The sequence below is a fragment of the Anabas testudineus genome, chromosome 15 (genome assembly GCF_900324465.2).
Source record: "Anabas testudineus chromosome 15, fAnaTes1.2, whole genome shotgun sequence".
Classification (NCBI taxonomy): Eukaryota; Metazoa; Chordata; class Actinopteri; order Anabantiformes; family Anabantidae; genus Anabas; species Anabas testudineus.
The window spans coordinates 1,675,729-1,691,277 of record NC_046624.1 but is presented as its reverse complement, the minus strand read 5'-3'; the positions used below and the strand labels follow the sequence as shown (position 1 = coordinate 1,691,277).

The window sequence follows — 15,549 nt, the reverse complement described above, 5'->3', positions numbered from 1 at the left end:
GACTGTGGCGATGTGTTCCGTGAAGGTCAGCTGATCATCAATGATGACCCCCCCAGGTTTCTGGCTGACTTAGTAGGGACAATCACCGCAGATCCAATGTTAATGCTGATGTTGTGTTGAGTTGAAGGTCTGGCAGGGAAGACTAGAAGTTCAGTTTTGGGAATGTTGAGTTTGTTGTGTGAATGTTTGTTTTTTGTTAGGCAAGTACTTGCACTTCTAACTTTTACTGTAGTAATACAGAACTGAGTTACTTGCTCTCACCGATGAGTGGCCTGATGAAAGTTTTGATTCTGATCAGAACGGAGAAATAAACCTAACATGACGTGAAACATTCGAATGCGTAAGTCACGTTTTGAAGAGTGAAGAACCACACACTGTAGACACCATTTGGGGGAAGACACTGCATAACTTTATTCTGCACAGCTCTGCACAACAAAGCTTTGTAAATGTCAAAAAAACATAACATTAAAAAAAGAAAAGTGATATCTAGAGTGTCAGTACATATATTGCATGAAACATTACAGTGGAACTGCTGCATCACAGTGTGTCCACCGACATATGTTTCACTTTGTACAGAACACACATGCTCACCACTTCCCTATGATCACCCAACTATAAATGCACATTGAATTGCTTCAAGCACTGTTGTGCTCTTTTATTGTATTAGAATTATTGTGTACTGAATATACAACAGTTTAATGGTGGCAGTTCAACATGTTGTAGGCGTGACTTCTTCACATTGTGCTGCTATTGGATTCTTCTGTTTATTAAATTTACATTATTATTACAGAAAACAACCTCCACTCAGACAACTACTGTCATGCTGTATTCACATTATTCTTCAACACCAGCTTTTGTGTACAGCTACTCTATTATTGTGTATATTAGGTATATTTTCTTCTGGTAACTCTGCTGTGCTGCTGAGAGTTTATATTTGTTGTCTCTGAACGTGAGCTGCACTGACGTTTGTGACAAGGAAGCTGAATTTTTGGAAGGCTTTGATGGATTGTATTTGACTTGTCACTTGACATTACTGAAGTGCCTGAAGGACAAGTCAACAAATGTGTGTTATTCAGCTCATTTAAACCCAACCATCATGGAAGCTGTGTTGGATTGTCAGTGAACAGTATCAATAGTGCTTTCAAATCTGCGTACATACAACAATCTTCAGTTGTCTAGTGACCTAAATGCCTGCACCTTACAAACAATTTGACAAAAAATAGTTTACTTAGGTTTGCCAGTCTTACACCATGGGTTTTATCTACATCAGCTAACATAGAAACATGATACAAACATTCATGCAGACATCCACAACTTACAATACGTACAGAACAATTCTCACTGGAGGAACTCAGGACCCTTTGAGAAAGACAGCAACCAACGCACCATAAAGGTTCACAGACTAAAGGAGACTATGCCATGCAGATTTATTGCTCGTTAATGTGACTCCATTAATGGTTTTGTTGTACTTTGCTGTTGACAGTGGCAGTAGTGATTTATGGACTGGATGACTTTAAAGTGCTTTAATGGTGAATGATTAGCTGATTATGTCATAAAGATTGTTGTGATGGAAGAAATCTTTGGTCGTCTCGACCAGGTTTCAGCCTGTTAAAAAAACATTACCTCCATCCCCCATACATTTCTTACCACATACAGAGAAAGAAAACTGTATAAATCGCTTCATATCAACAATCTTATCAGTGTATTTGTAGCTGGAGCCTACGGCATATGACTTTTTAAAAAAAAAATTGTACCATTGGTATATCTGTATTTTAATTTGTCACATTTTCACCATTGATATGAGTATTTTTTATATTTTGGTCACATAAAAAACTGTGATTGCATCCATTTCTAGATATAGTGACAGACTGTGTTATACTTTTGTCAGATAATTAAAGGGCTCTTCTAAAGAACCAGGAATTAACATTTATAGTAGCATTTAATTTACTTTACTGTACTGTTGGTTGAAATCGGCACTGAACATCACACTTGTAGTTATACTTTTGTTTTGAGAATTGGAAATCTGTCAGTACTCTGTTTATTCCTCCTCTAAACATTGTCGATTAGCAACTACTGGCACAAAACAGGCAACGTGCTTAAAAGCCAATTGAACACTGAGCAGAATCTGTACAATAAGATCATTTGACGTAATCATTGAATAAGCTGGAAAAATATCCATACAGCAGAGGAGATCCTTCACCGCTGCAGTGTGCCGGTTTAGCTGCTGTCACTGAGAATGGCCAGTATGGATCTGGCCTGTGAGGCAAGTTTACTGCTGCTGTGATCTGTCAGTTTACTCAGGCTTTCCTTCATATTCACACAGTTCAACTCCTCCTTCATCACACCTGGTAGATAAGGATGGAAAGAAGAAAAGCATGAGACAGGCTGCTATTGGTAGCAGTACTTGAAAACCATAGCAGCACATGCTGTAAGACATCCATCAGGAACCCCCGTTGATGCCAGTGACACATTTATATTTTTATACAGCCTGTGACAGGACTACACCCAATGCTCTATTTTAGAGTCTGTCAGGCCCCCCACCAAATGACATCACAGCTACCATAGTAGCTACCGCTCTAAATTTATAATTAATCAGATTGTTTCCTCGTGGAAACAGAGATCCATCCACTCGTACACACATACAGTAGAAGCATTGGTTGTAAAAGAAATGCCAGAGTTCCTGTTCAAACTATTAGCATGTTAAAATGTAAAATGTGCATTGGATCATCCTGCCTAGGTCTCTTCACTCAATAATTAATATCCCTGACTGTGTGTGGCACATTTATTCTCTCATAATTTGGGTTTTTTAGTAGGTAAATGATGAGTAATAGAACTTCATGTGCTACTGAAAGCCTCTGGTTTTCTTGTTGATCATATCTTCCTGATGTTTTGGGCTTGGATCTCATTTCACGGAACTGTCTGATTACAGTTTTCTTCCCCAAACTGTTCTACCAAAACATCTTTGGTAGAACAAAACTCTCTGTGAATGTGTGTGGTAATATTGAACACATACTGGAGTTAGCCAAGCTGCAGATGAGACCTAAAGCACTGAACTTGACTTCGACAGCGCCCACGGGATCCTCCAACATCTTCTTCAGCATGACCAACAGATCCGCTTCCCTAAACGGACCCTGCATAGACTCTGCATAGATAAAACACACACAAGTAAACGTATTTCTCATCATAACTGACCACACTTGTCAGCAGTAAGCAACTTTGCTTTCTTCATATTATGCAGTTTTAGAGGGTTTTAGAGGCTGCTTCTGCTTCAGCCATTACAGCAAAAGTACATGCAGTCCAGCGGGCCTTATACATGTCTATGTTATATTATATGTCTTATTTTAGTCATGTGCTACTACTAAAACATGTTCAGCCTCAGGCCGAGCTGTCCAACTACTGTGGTGCTGATTACTATTCATACACAGCAGCTCATCTTCCTTCACTACATGTCTCAAACTACTTCCATAAAACTTGTCTAATTTATTTTTTTGAAACATACAGTACAGTATATCAACATTGGCTGTTTCTTATGAACTATTCTTGTTATTAGATGTGGTGTACTGTGCAGAACAAGTGACATTACATACAACCTCTCCAGAGATTAAACAGCATCAAAAATTAATGGATGCAAAAAAAGTCTGGAACAACACTGATATGTGAGTTATAATACACTGCAACAAAAATTAAAGGAACATCTTGAAAACACATCAAATCTGGGGAAACATTGATAGGGAAAAAATCATGTTGCAAATCTATACTAATATGGACTTAGTGATGTGTTTGGAATGAAAGGATGCCACATTGTTTGATGGAAATCAAGCTTATCAACCCACAGAGGGCTGAATTCAAAGACACCCTGAAAGTCAAAGTGATAAAATCATGCGGCTGATTAGTCAATTTTGCTGAAATTTCATTGCAGCAACTTAAAATGGTACTCAGTAGTTTGTATGGCCCCCACATGATTGTATACATGCTCATAATGAGACAACGGATGGTGTTCTGGGATATCTCCTCCCAGATCTGGACGAGCTCATCACTAAGCTCCCGGACAGTCTGAGCTGCAACCTGAAGGAGTTAGATGAATTGAAACATGAAGTCTTAGAGATGTTATATTGAATTTAGATCAGTCAAGCAAGGGGATCAGTCAGTGCTATCAGTTCTTTCATCCTCTAGGAACTGACTGAATTCTCTCGCCACATGAGGCTGGGCATTATTGTGCACCAGGAGGAATGCAAGACCCACTCTACCAGCTTAGGCTCTGATAATGGTAGCCTCTAGGAATCTGCTTCTCCATGGATATGCCTCCCCAGACTATCACTGACCCAGCATTATACTGCTCACGAAAAGTTCTCCAAGGCTTCTCCAGACCCATGTACGTCTGTCCCATGTTCAGGGTGAACCTGCTCTCATCTGTGAAAAGCTGGTGGGCGACCTACTAATTCTGGTGTTCTATGGCAAATGCCAAATCGAGCTCCATGGTGCCAGCCAGTGAGTACAGGGCCCACTAAAGGATGTCTGGTCCTCAGGTTAACCGCATGAAATCTGTTTCTGATTGTTTGGTCACAGACATTCACACCAGTGGCCTGCTGGAGCTCATTTTGTACAGCTCTGACAGTTCTTATGCCTCGCCCAAGGAGCAGATACCGGTCTTGCTGATGGGTTGAGGACCTTCTACAGCTCTGTTTAGCCCACTTAGAGTAACTGCCTGACTCCTGGATTCTCCTTCATGCTCTTGAGACGTATTGATGTGACATCCTATAGCTGTTGGACTGTCTTTCCAACATCTGTAGGGTCCAGGTATCTCCTCATGCTACCAGTAGTGACACTGACCCTGGCCACATGCAAAACTAGTGAAAAAACTGTCAGAGAAGAGGAAAAATGAGGAGGGAAAGATGTCAGTTGCCTCCACCTGTAAAACCATTCATCTTTTGGGGGTTGTCTCATTGTTGTCCCTCTTGTTCACCTGTTGTTAATTTCATTAACACCAAAGCAGTGGAAACTAATTAACAATGCCCTCTGCTACTTAACTGACCAGATCAATATCACAGAAGTTTAAGTGACTTGATGCTAAACTCTGAATAAAAAGTGTTCCTTTAACTTTTCTAAGCAGTGTACAATAACAATGCACACAGTAAAGGTAAAAGAGGAATTCTGCAGCCATACATTGTAGCATTGAGTCTGATAAGTAAGTAATGACTGGAACTAACCACATCGACTGTGAAGTTACAGCTTGACTATTTCGATTATCCTTTTCTTTTAAATTTACATATATTCACAAATCTTCCTGATGACACTGGAAGTCTGTTTATCAAGCATCTCAGAATGTTTAAAAGAGATCCTTTTAGCCAACATAACTTGAGGGACACATTTACAGTCCTACCTCTAGGGTTAGAAGTGACCACATGCTCCTCTTCTAGGATCTAGAAGAGCCGCAGTCAGTCCTAGCCAGGTAGGTCTGCTGCAGGAACTTACCAACCTGGAGCTTCCTGTACTCAGAACTTGTACCTGTACCTGTACTACTGTAACACTTTTTAGCAATCATGCTGTAAGTGGCACCGACCCTTTCCCTTTGCAAGGTCCCAGAACTTGATTTAGTATTACTCTATAGTACTTTCTGAGTGGTGCTGAAATTTAGCTGCCAGAACTAGTCTAAAAAGTCTAAAAAGTAGGCAGAGGACAGAGAAAAAGCGGAGCCTGAACCAAGGGGCAAATGTTGTTTTACAGTTCAGTACGCTTCTGCAGTGGAAAAGTACAATTAGTGTCTGAAAGTGTCTGACATTTTACCAATGTCAATTGCTGATGCTATCGCCAGGGCAACCAGGGCCTCGTTCTGCATGATGACATGCTCACTTGTTGCCATTGAGATAAGGTGCCGAACTCCATCTGCTTTGGCTACAGCACGGACAACTTCCTGTCAGAGAGACAGCCCATTACAGATGGTCAGTCTATGCGTTATAGGTGGATACACTGTACAGCACAGATAGTGTCATTATGGTAAACTCCAACAATCTGGGTGTGATTACAGAGAAGAAATGGACAGTGAGTTCAAGTGCAAACATGGGCTAACTTATAGAACAGAGTAAACTGACTCACAGGGCTTCGGCTGTGTCTGATGAGGGCTGCCAGTAGGCGACTGGCTTCCCCCCGGACTCCTGCGTGGTCCTTGGCTTCACACCACTCCATGACCCGTGCCAGCAGCGTAGCATCTCTGCCCAGAACCAAGGCTGTCTCCTCTGACACACACAGTGATGCAGTTGTCATGTTTTTAACTATATTTCCTCATTATGGTGAAGATGTTACTGCAGCTTATTATGACATATTTTTATATAATTCTCTGGTATTTCACAAACCAAAGGATTCAAATAAAAACCTTGGTGCTCCAAGGGACAAGAGAGAAGCTGGGGGAGATGGATAAATAAATAAAAAATGTAAAGGTTATTCTTTCAATTGAGGCTTTCAACCCACTGTGAATTCAAAATCAGACAGAAGGCCTCTGGAGGGTCTGAGTGTGACCACTTGCAAGTCCTTTAAAGCAATGGAAGAATTATACATTACAAAAAATGAGATGAAGTAAAGAGAAAGAGATAATGAGAAGACTATAAACTGGGCCCTCCTGATGCCTATTTGGATCTCCTTTTGTGCCCTGTGGTGCCATGTCGTCATTTCTCTCAAAATAATTCCAGACCAGTCTTCCTTTCTTTTAATCTTCTTTTCAGACACACACAAACCCAGACAGAATCATTTACAGAGGTCACAGCGCCCATCAAAACTGACACCACTCTGGATGTGAACATGCAGTATACAGTAACCTTAATGTTTGTTGTTGTTAGATGGAGAAATGTAATTATGTCAATGTTTGCATGTTGTTTTCAACTATGCTTAATTCAATATTGTGAAAGTCTGTGGTTAAGTGGTGAAGTTGACATTTTATTGTTGCTAAAGCAAAAAGTGACATATAAGAGTTCGTCCTTTGGGAACAATGACAATGATGGAAATCGACACTTTAAATGGAAACAGTTATTTTGTCCAGGTGGAAAATGTATGGTGACTGCAGCGCTCATTGATACATGACCACTCACATCTTGGCATTCACTGCTCTGAATGCAGATTTCAAGCATGAATTTCTAAAGTAACTGTATGCTCACCTTGTCCATCCACCATCATGCGTAATGTACCCAGCAGTTTGAACTGAACTGGGGGCATGTCAGACCGCAGCAAGGTCTTTATCCTCTCAGTCACCCCGTCCTCCAGCATCCGCACTTTGTTGGTACCTGGAAGACACAAATGTCACACTGATATACTGTCCTCACACTTGGTGTACACGCATGTGTGCTATAACCACTTTGTATGGGTCATAAGAACAAAACAATTTAATTTAAATGTAAAAATGCTGTTTTATGCCTTTACATGCATTTTCAGACTGACTCATACAAAATATTTTTCTGACATTTGTCCACAGAAACATGTTAAACTTTCAAGTAAACCTTTAATGTTTGGTCAGTGAAAGCATATTTCATAAATATCTATAGTTCATTTACTCTTCTGCTTTGATCCGTACCTGGAATGGCCAAGTTTCTGAGCGCGCTCAGTCCAGCATGTTGGACTGATACATCTCCTTCGTCAACATGCTGCTCTAACAAGGTCAGGATGTAAGGGACCACACCAAGGTCCAGCATCTTCACACAGTTGCTGTCTGACAGAAACACAAACAAGCACAACTGATTACTATATTACCTTATACTACTTCAGCGTACGCACTACTGTTCCAAAGTTTAAGGTCACTTAGAAATGTCCTTGTTTTTGAAGGGAAACAGGTGTAATAACATCAGCTTGGTCAGGATTACAGTGCAGACGCTTCTAATGTTGTAAATGACTGTTGTTGTTTTATATAAAATATGTACATACATGTACAGAGACCCATCACCAGCAGACATGGTACTGTGTTCCAATGATAGGTTGTGTTTACAGCTGTATTGAGATCAGTAGGAAAACCCCCAAAGTCTATACAAAATCCATGCTTTTTTCTCAGTATCACCTTTTCTTCTGTGTTTTGTTGGCTACTTTGAGGATATTAAATCTTAAAACTACTATATATTTTTGGCCACTTGGGGGCCCCAGAAACAAATTGTGAACAATATGGACATGATGACTTTATAAGTTGAAAACCGTGGTTCCTTTGCACATCCAGCATATAGAGCAACCTCATCACTCTTTCAAATATCTCACCGTTCCTGGCGAAGTTGGCAATGGCCAGGGCTCCAGACAACTGCAGCTGGGTGTTGGAACTCTGCAGCCAGGACAGGACATCCTGATATACCAGACCTGATCCCTCACCGAAACACTTCTGCATGGACTCGTCTGACATAAAGACCCACAGTACAATTAACACACACAGTTAAATGTTCACACACAGCACCTTAGTTCTCTAAACAAGCTCTGCTGATAATCCAGTCCCTGTTGTTACATAAGGTTGCACCTGCATCGCTTACCTCCTAAAAGTAGGGACACTATGAGGTTGGAGGCGATCTTGATGCTGCAGAGGTCATGGGGGTCAGAACCTCCCTGGAGACCCCGAATCATCTCTGATAAAGCCTCTGGTACACCCGACTCGGCAAACTGCAGCTTCAGTGTGTCTGATGGTACAGCACAACCAGGCAAACTTGTCTGTTGTCTATTATTGTCTGTTAACAGTTAACATGGTCACTTCCACTAAATACACAAAAGGAGAAAACAAAGGTTTAAATTTGTATCTAGTACATAGTATTCAATATTATTTTATTCTGGAAAATCCAACATTGTAGAAGAAGATCCCTTTTATCTCTCCTCTTTTTGTGTACACAGATTTTTCTATTCTATTCCGAATCTTGTCTGTCGGCTTTGTCGTAATGGGTTTTATAAGAGCTCTGAGAGGTGAAAAACTCATAAAATTCCAATATTAGCATAAAGCTGATTAATTCATAGTATTTCTGTGCAGTATCAAAGAGATGTCGGCCTTCAGATAAACACAGGAGAGTATCTAACGGCTGATTATAAAGTCTCACTTTGTTATTTCTGACAGCAAGAGGTTTAAAAACTGATCCAAATGAGGATATCAAGTGTTGTGCTAGATGAAAGATTGATCTTTAGAGAATAGGTTTATGATTTTTAAAGCTGTCTTAAAACAATAGTCAGGTGTCCATTTGAACCCAGAAACTTGTTTAACTTATTTAATCGTTCCTCCTTTCCATACTGAACTGAAATATCAAGCCATTAGTTACTGGTGAAGAGTACATAAAGATGACACAGCATTAAGTTTAGACCTAATGATAGTGTTTGGTTCACACTATCATATTTTGAATTGTCTTACCACTCTCCCCTAGTGATCCCAGTATTTCCAGAATGACATGTCGGCGTTCGGCATCGGGTGCCCTTTTCAGCTGGAATATTAGTACATCTGCCACGTCCAGTTCTGTCAGGGCTTCCCTTGCAGAGTCTGCAAACATAAGGGTCTATAACTGTAGACGGTGTTAGAGGAAACTAATTATACTGACCACCAACAGTCATAATCTGACATCTACTGCTAATTTAAGAGAACCATGTTAGACATAGCGAAAGTCCTGGGCTCCTCGTGATTATGGGTTCACTTAAAATGTGCAAATGATAATAAATTCAGTCAGATCTGTTTTGGTTTGTTGTTCTTCCCACTAATTTCTCTATTCAGCCATGCCAGGATGGTGTGCCAGCTTTTACTGTGTCTTTGTACCTGGGAGCAATTTGAAGTATGTGTTTGAGAAGAGCATGGAGAGAACATGTCGACATAACCCAACAGAGATTGCCAGAAATGAAAAAAGGAGCCCTGGTGCTGTGTAGAACATGTCTAAATATCAAGTCAATGTGATTAAAAGTCACAGCTTATTGATAATAAATAATTATAACAAGTAAAATGATTAAATAATCACCCATGTCAGCCAGATTACAGAGGGCCAGCAGGCACACGTTGACCAGCGGGTCGTTCTCTGGATACTCCCTCATTATAGACACCAGTCTGGGGATTACACCACTCTGGACTAACTGGTCCTGTTGGTATGCTGGATGGTAGGCCAGAGAGAGAGAGACAAGATGAATCTTTAACAGAGTTTGTTTTGCTTGCCTTGTTCCTCACTTGTAAATCACTTTGGATAAAAGCGTCTGCCAAATGACTACATGTAAATGTAACCAGAGGACAGTCTCGCCATCATCAGCACACAGTTCTCCATCAGTAAACCCAGGTGAGTGAACCAGCGCTCTCACACTTACAGTTGTCAAAGCAGATGCGTCCGATGGCTCTGCCAGTGTTCAGCAGCATCTCCTGGTTGTTGCTGTTCAGATGGGGAACCAGCACCTTCACCAGGCCCGCCTCAATGCATGGCTCCCTGACTGCAGCTACAACACACACAAGCATAAGATTTAATCTCTTATTTCCTTTAAATTCTGCCTTTAAAAAAGTACTCTGAACCTTTGTTGTGCCAGTGACCACACCCAGCACTGCTACTATGGTGCCATGCCAAAACAGGGTGTAGTAATATAATCAAAAATATAAGAGATATAAAAGATTTTAAGTACGTCCAAGATGGAATACTGTCTGTCCTTGGACCTTGTAATTGGATCAAGAAAAATGTTCTAGAAAATGGAAGGAACTTCACGATGTAATCATGTTTTCTAGGAACATAATAACTGATAACAGCTGTAGCCTGAGCCTACCTTCACGTGCCATCTCTGCCACCACCAGAGCCACCTGGCAGTTCAGATTGCTTTTACTCCGTAAGGCCTGAGTCAGTGCGGGCAGAATTCCACTTCTGGCAATATCAACAGCAGCATCTTTCTCTGTGAACACACAAGTTCACTAGTTCAGAATGAAAACAATGTCCAAACAACTCCAGAGGTTTGCGTCAGGACAGTTTGGCCAGTCCTCATTTTCTCACAAACCTTCAAAGGACGGTTTAAGGGTTAAGACTATTTAACCCCTAGAATAGGGTCAGATTGGAATTAGGCAACATTTAGGGTCAGGGAATGGGTTGGGATTAGACATTTAGTTGTGATTATTAAACTTAGAAAGGGGCCAAGGAACACATGAGACAAACACAAATACAGGTGTATGTGTGTGTGGGTGTCCTGGTGTTCGTCATAACTTACTCTTTTCCAGCAGAGCAGCTAGCACAGTGTCCAGATGAGGCTTGAGCTCCTCCTCAATCAGCTCTGTACTCACACTGATAGCCTTTAGTGCATCACTCAGAGAGTCTGCAACACACAAACGCACACACATACACAGGTCAGGTCTCAAGTCTTTTATGGATGTAATGAGCGTAAGAAGGAGCAAACACTGGCTGCTGAGACTGTTCTGCATTGCACTGCATTGCTGTATTCAAGGATTTCAAGGCATTTGCTATTTGGTATTGGTATATGGTAATTTTAATAATACAATAACTGGTAATCTTTTAAATTTTAATAATTTTTTTTTTTTTTTTTTTTGCAGAAACATCTCCCTCTTTTGTATTTTTGGTTAGTGAATTTTACACCTCTGGAACCACTTATAGTGTCATAGCTATTATTTCCTTTTATAATATCTGTTTATCTTTCATTTTAAGTTGTCTATATTTAAGCAGTAGACATCAACTCACACTAGCATGAATGACTAGTTTTTTTGGGGTGGTTTTTTGCTGAGGAGTCACAGGTCCTAGTAAAAAGTTTTTACAAAGTAAAAATAGTAACATATAGTTACTGCAGTTACTAATAACATTTTAGAGTCAGGTTAATATTACAAAATCCAGTATTCAGTTCAATTCAATTTAATTTTTTACAATTGACATTGTCACAAAGCAGCTTTACTCAACCAAAGTAACTATGGAAGTTTGCAACAATAGTGAATGTGTATGAATCATAACAATCAGATTGTCCCTGATGAGCTAGTCGAGGGCGACGGTGGCAACAGGAAGAAACCTTGAGAGGAACCAGACTCAACAGAGAACCCATCCTCATATAGGTGATTACATGCTGTGTGTTAGGCAGCAGGCAGTTCAGTATAACAGTTAATGTCCTTGAGTTAATGTGTAGTCCAGTTATTGGAGACTCTGGTAGACTTGTAGGGAATTCCAGTCCTGGACTATCGAGCGTTGTGTCGAGACCTCAGAGGAACAGCTGCTGACGTCAGCCGAGGCCAGGACCGTCGTCATGGTAGCGTGGAGCCAACCCCAGTCACCACACTCATCCCATAGAGACCACACGGTGCATCCAAGCGACGGGCTCTCCAACCAGTATAATCATAAGACTTTATTGATTCCCAATGTGAAATTCACAACACAACCAACTCAGCAGAAGCATATGAAATAGATAAAATTATAATGATCATATATCAAATAAAATCAGCCCCATCTTAACCAGATGCAACATTAAAGCAATGAACACATTAATGCATCAATAATTATATTTAAACAACCTCATATGTGTAATCATAATGTGTATCATACTATACACATATTTGAAGTAATACATTTGAATTTTACTTAAGTTGCTGAATGTGGTACTTTTACTTGTAATAAAGTATTCTATTGTGGCATTTCCACATCTATATAGTAGAAGATCTGAGTACTTCTTCCAGCAATTGTCCTAAAACATACTGTATGTCCCATACAAAGTACAGGATGTTTATAATCAATCTGTAAATTGAATCAAATTATAATAGGCTATTTAAAGCTTGAGTTGCTCCCAATCCTCTGTTTTTCACAAAAGATTGTGCTCCGCGAATGCCATCTGTCAACAACAGCAAATCGTGCTTCATCAAAACACTGGAACATACTTGCTCATCCTGATGATGGAAACAGACTGCCTTAATCTTGTTCAGACCATTGTTGTACAACAGATCCACACTGACACTTTTCCAGTATATCCATGGATGCTATTTATAACACTAGGACATACAGTACAGTATGTGGAGAAGGTTCTGATGCAGGTACACAAAATGTAGATTGACTTTAAGCACTTGAATGTCGGCCGTATAACAATACTGTGTACCTATGCATACTTGCACAGAGTTTTCTATGTACCGGTAATATGCATCCCCTAAGAAGCTTTGCTACAGATGTGCTTCATAGTTGAATAGCTAGTGTCTACAAATAGGAAAGAGGGATTTATTTTTATCCAATATGGCTCCTGTCATTAAGTCATGATATCGGTTTAATGCAAGAAATGTGCTAATCCTAGTTCAATGTGAGTGCTCATGTCAATATGATCACAAGCAGTGTTGTACCCAAATGTGCTGAAAGAGACCTATTCATTGAACATAACATAACATCATAGCCATGCTGACGGCATAGAACATAGCACTGGTGAGGTTATTAGTGCACTTACAACCCATTTGAAATTATGTGTTTATGCACAAAATAAAACCATGTCCCTGACAACAAAGACAGGGCTTTGATGTCATGCACATGTCACGCAGCTGCTGCAAACAATGCAATATGCTTGTGAATAGGCGTAAAGACATCGGGGTTGGGTTTAGGCCCTATATAAAGATGACTTAGCTTCAGACATTCGTTGCGTTACAAAAATGAGTAGTTGGTGGCTGTGTAATATTCCAGCCGCTCTTTAACGTCAAGCGTTAAAGAGTGTCGATCAGTTTTTGCTGCAGTAATAAATGTCCTACATCTAAAATACTTTTGTTTTAGTGCCTTACATGGTGACCATACTGTACTTTATCTTTCTCTCACCTTAACTATACCTCAGTGTCAATGGGCGGAAATGCAAACATGAATAATGTTAATGAATTTAATGTGATGTTTTGTAACTGTTCAATTTTGAAATTCTTTTTAGTGATATGGGGAAATAAACTGATCACTGTTACTTTAGCCTGATTAAAGCAGAAAGCACAGAGACAGGCTTTATGAGCTACTTAAACAAATACAACACATTACATACACAAACAAACACACAGACACCTACATACACAGTGAAGAGAGTCCTGCTGATGCTAATCACTTCAGATAATCCCCTGTAAGTCGAATGAAAATAGCCTGACTATAGGGGGCTATCAGGCCGATACACCTGCTGCCAGGTGCCAGATCAAACCCCCTTGTCTTGCCTGTGTGTGTGTGTGTGTGTGTGTGTGTGTGTGTGTGTGTGTGTGTGTGTGTGTGTGTGTGTGTGAGAGAGAGAGACCATATACATAGTTCCATGTGCTACTGTGTGTGTTTGACAAGTAAACCCGGGAGCAATTTACTAATCAGTCAGACGGAGTACAGAGGGAGTCCCCAGGGTGCTAATTACAGCTGCTTCCACTCCGCCGCATGTCTCCACATACACAAACACACGTGCAGCCTTACATTAACACATATCTATGCAAGAGCATAACAACAGCTACGCGATGTAATCCAATACAACAGTCCAGCAATAAATCCCCTGGCTGTGAAGCTTCTTATGTTTAGTGCTGCTTAGACTGCCAAGGAGCTGGCGCTTCACCTCCATGATCATTTTTAAAAGCTACACATTTGCCTGTCGGTTCATGCCTCTAACCAGCAGTTAACAAGAAGAACAGTGAGCTGCAGCAATAGCTGCAGATGAGGCTGGGTTGTTGTGTTATAGAGTGTCTTCAGCTTGTGTACATGAAAGCCAGAGACAAACAGCTTGGTGTTTCTGGGATTGTCTGGTCTGAGTGTGACATTGGGGAATGGTGCAACTCCACGCCTTGCACCAAAATAAGAATATCTATCTATCTATCTATCTATCTATCTATCTATCTATCTATCTATCTATCTATCTATCTATCTATGTGTGGTGTGTATGTGAATGTTCACATATCAGGTGTATAATGCCTGACATCATACAGTATAACCACATCTGGTACATAAACACACTCACACAAGGCGATGTAGTTACTCACCGGTGTCTGTCATGGCTGCTGGTCGGCAGGCTCTCAGCTGGCTGGATCACTGCCTCTGCCCGTATACACTGATTTGTGTTCGTGTGAAAATGCGTGTGTGCGTGTTTGTGTGTGTGTGTGTGTGTGTGTGTGTGTGTGCTCGCAGAGGCGCTACCCTCCTTTCTTAAGGTCAGGTGAGCCCCGACTCAATCTCTCACTCTGTCAGTCTGTTTCTCTCTACTCCTCACTCTCGCTCTTTCAATCCCATTATCCAGTTTACCCCCCCTTTCTGCCACCACTGCGCTTGCGTTCTCTCTCCCACTCTCTCACTCCTCACTTGCTCTCTGTTCCAATTTTGTTCTCTCTCTCTCTCTCTCTCTCTCTTTTAACTGCTTACAAATTCTAATCATTTGTATTGTTTAGATTTCAAAACATCTGCTGCACATAAGAATATAATATCCAATGAGAAAAATACACATTTGAAATGTTTTTTGAAAGACAAATTACTGATTCCAGTGCAAATATTCCAGGTCCCATTTTTTCTAACTCACTGTCATTCCATTTTTATTGTAAAATAGAATACAGAAACTCAAAAGATTCAGAATTATGAATTCTAAAATATTGTCTATGGAAATGGCAATGTCTGAAGGTGACAAAGTAGTTGTAGTAGGTAAACAGAA

The 15,549-nt window shown here is 40.4% G+C and overlaps 1 protein-coding gene across 2 annotated transcripts; it reads right to left on the bottom strand.

The window, feature by feature from the left end:
• Positions 1-425: 425 nt before the first annotated feature.
• si:dkey-191g9.5 (rap1 GTPase-GDP dissociation stimulator 1) lies at positions 426-15,128 on the bottom strand. Of its 2 annotated transcripts, none has more exons than XM_026355789.1 (14): positions 14,891-15,128; positions 11,152-11,256; positions 10,720-10,842; positions 10,276-10,401; positions 9,939-10,067; positions 9,347-9,472; positions 8,490-8,633; positions 8,227-8,358; positions 7,559-7,693; positions 7,146-7,271; positions 6,094-6,233; positions 5,785-5,911; positions 3,014-3,142; positions 426-2,345 (listed from the first exon to the last, which is right to left on the bottom strand). In XM_026355789.1, the coding sequence occupies exons 1-14, from the start codon at positions 14,901-14,903 to the stop codon at positions 2,218-2,220; spliced, it is 1,683 nt and encodes a 560-aa protein (XP_026211574.1). In that variant the 5' UTR covers positions 14,904-15,128; the 3' UTR covers positions 426-2,217. The 2 variants fall into 2 exon arrangements, with proteins under 2 accessions (XP_026211574.1, XP_026211575.1); XM_026355790.1 differs by having other exon boundaries at positions 5,851-5,911.
• Between the last annotated feature and the right edge of the window lie 421 nt (positions 15,129-15,549).

Bases quoted from the DNA above. Each gene is read 5' to 3' on its own strand.
- si:dkey-191g9.5 (XM_026355789.1), bottom strand. The intron at 6,234-7,145 runs GTGAGCATACAG...TGTGTGTGTCAG, and splicing joins CATGATGGTGGATGGACAAG to AGGAGACAGCCTTGGTTCTG. The intron at 2,346-3,013 runs GTATGTGTTCAA...CTTATCTACCAG, and splicing joins CTGCAGCTTGGCTAACTCCA to GTGTGATGAAGGAGGAGTTG.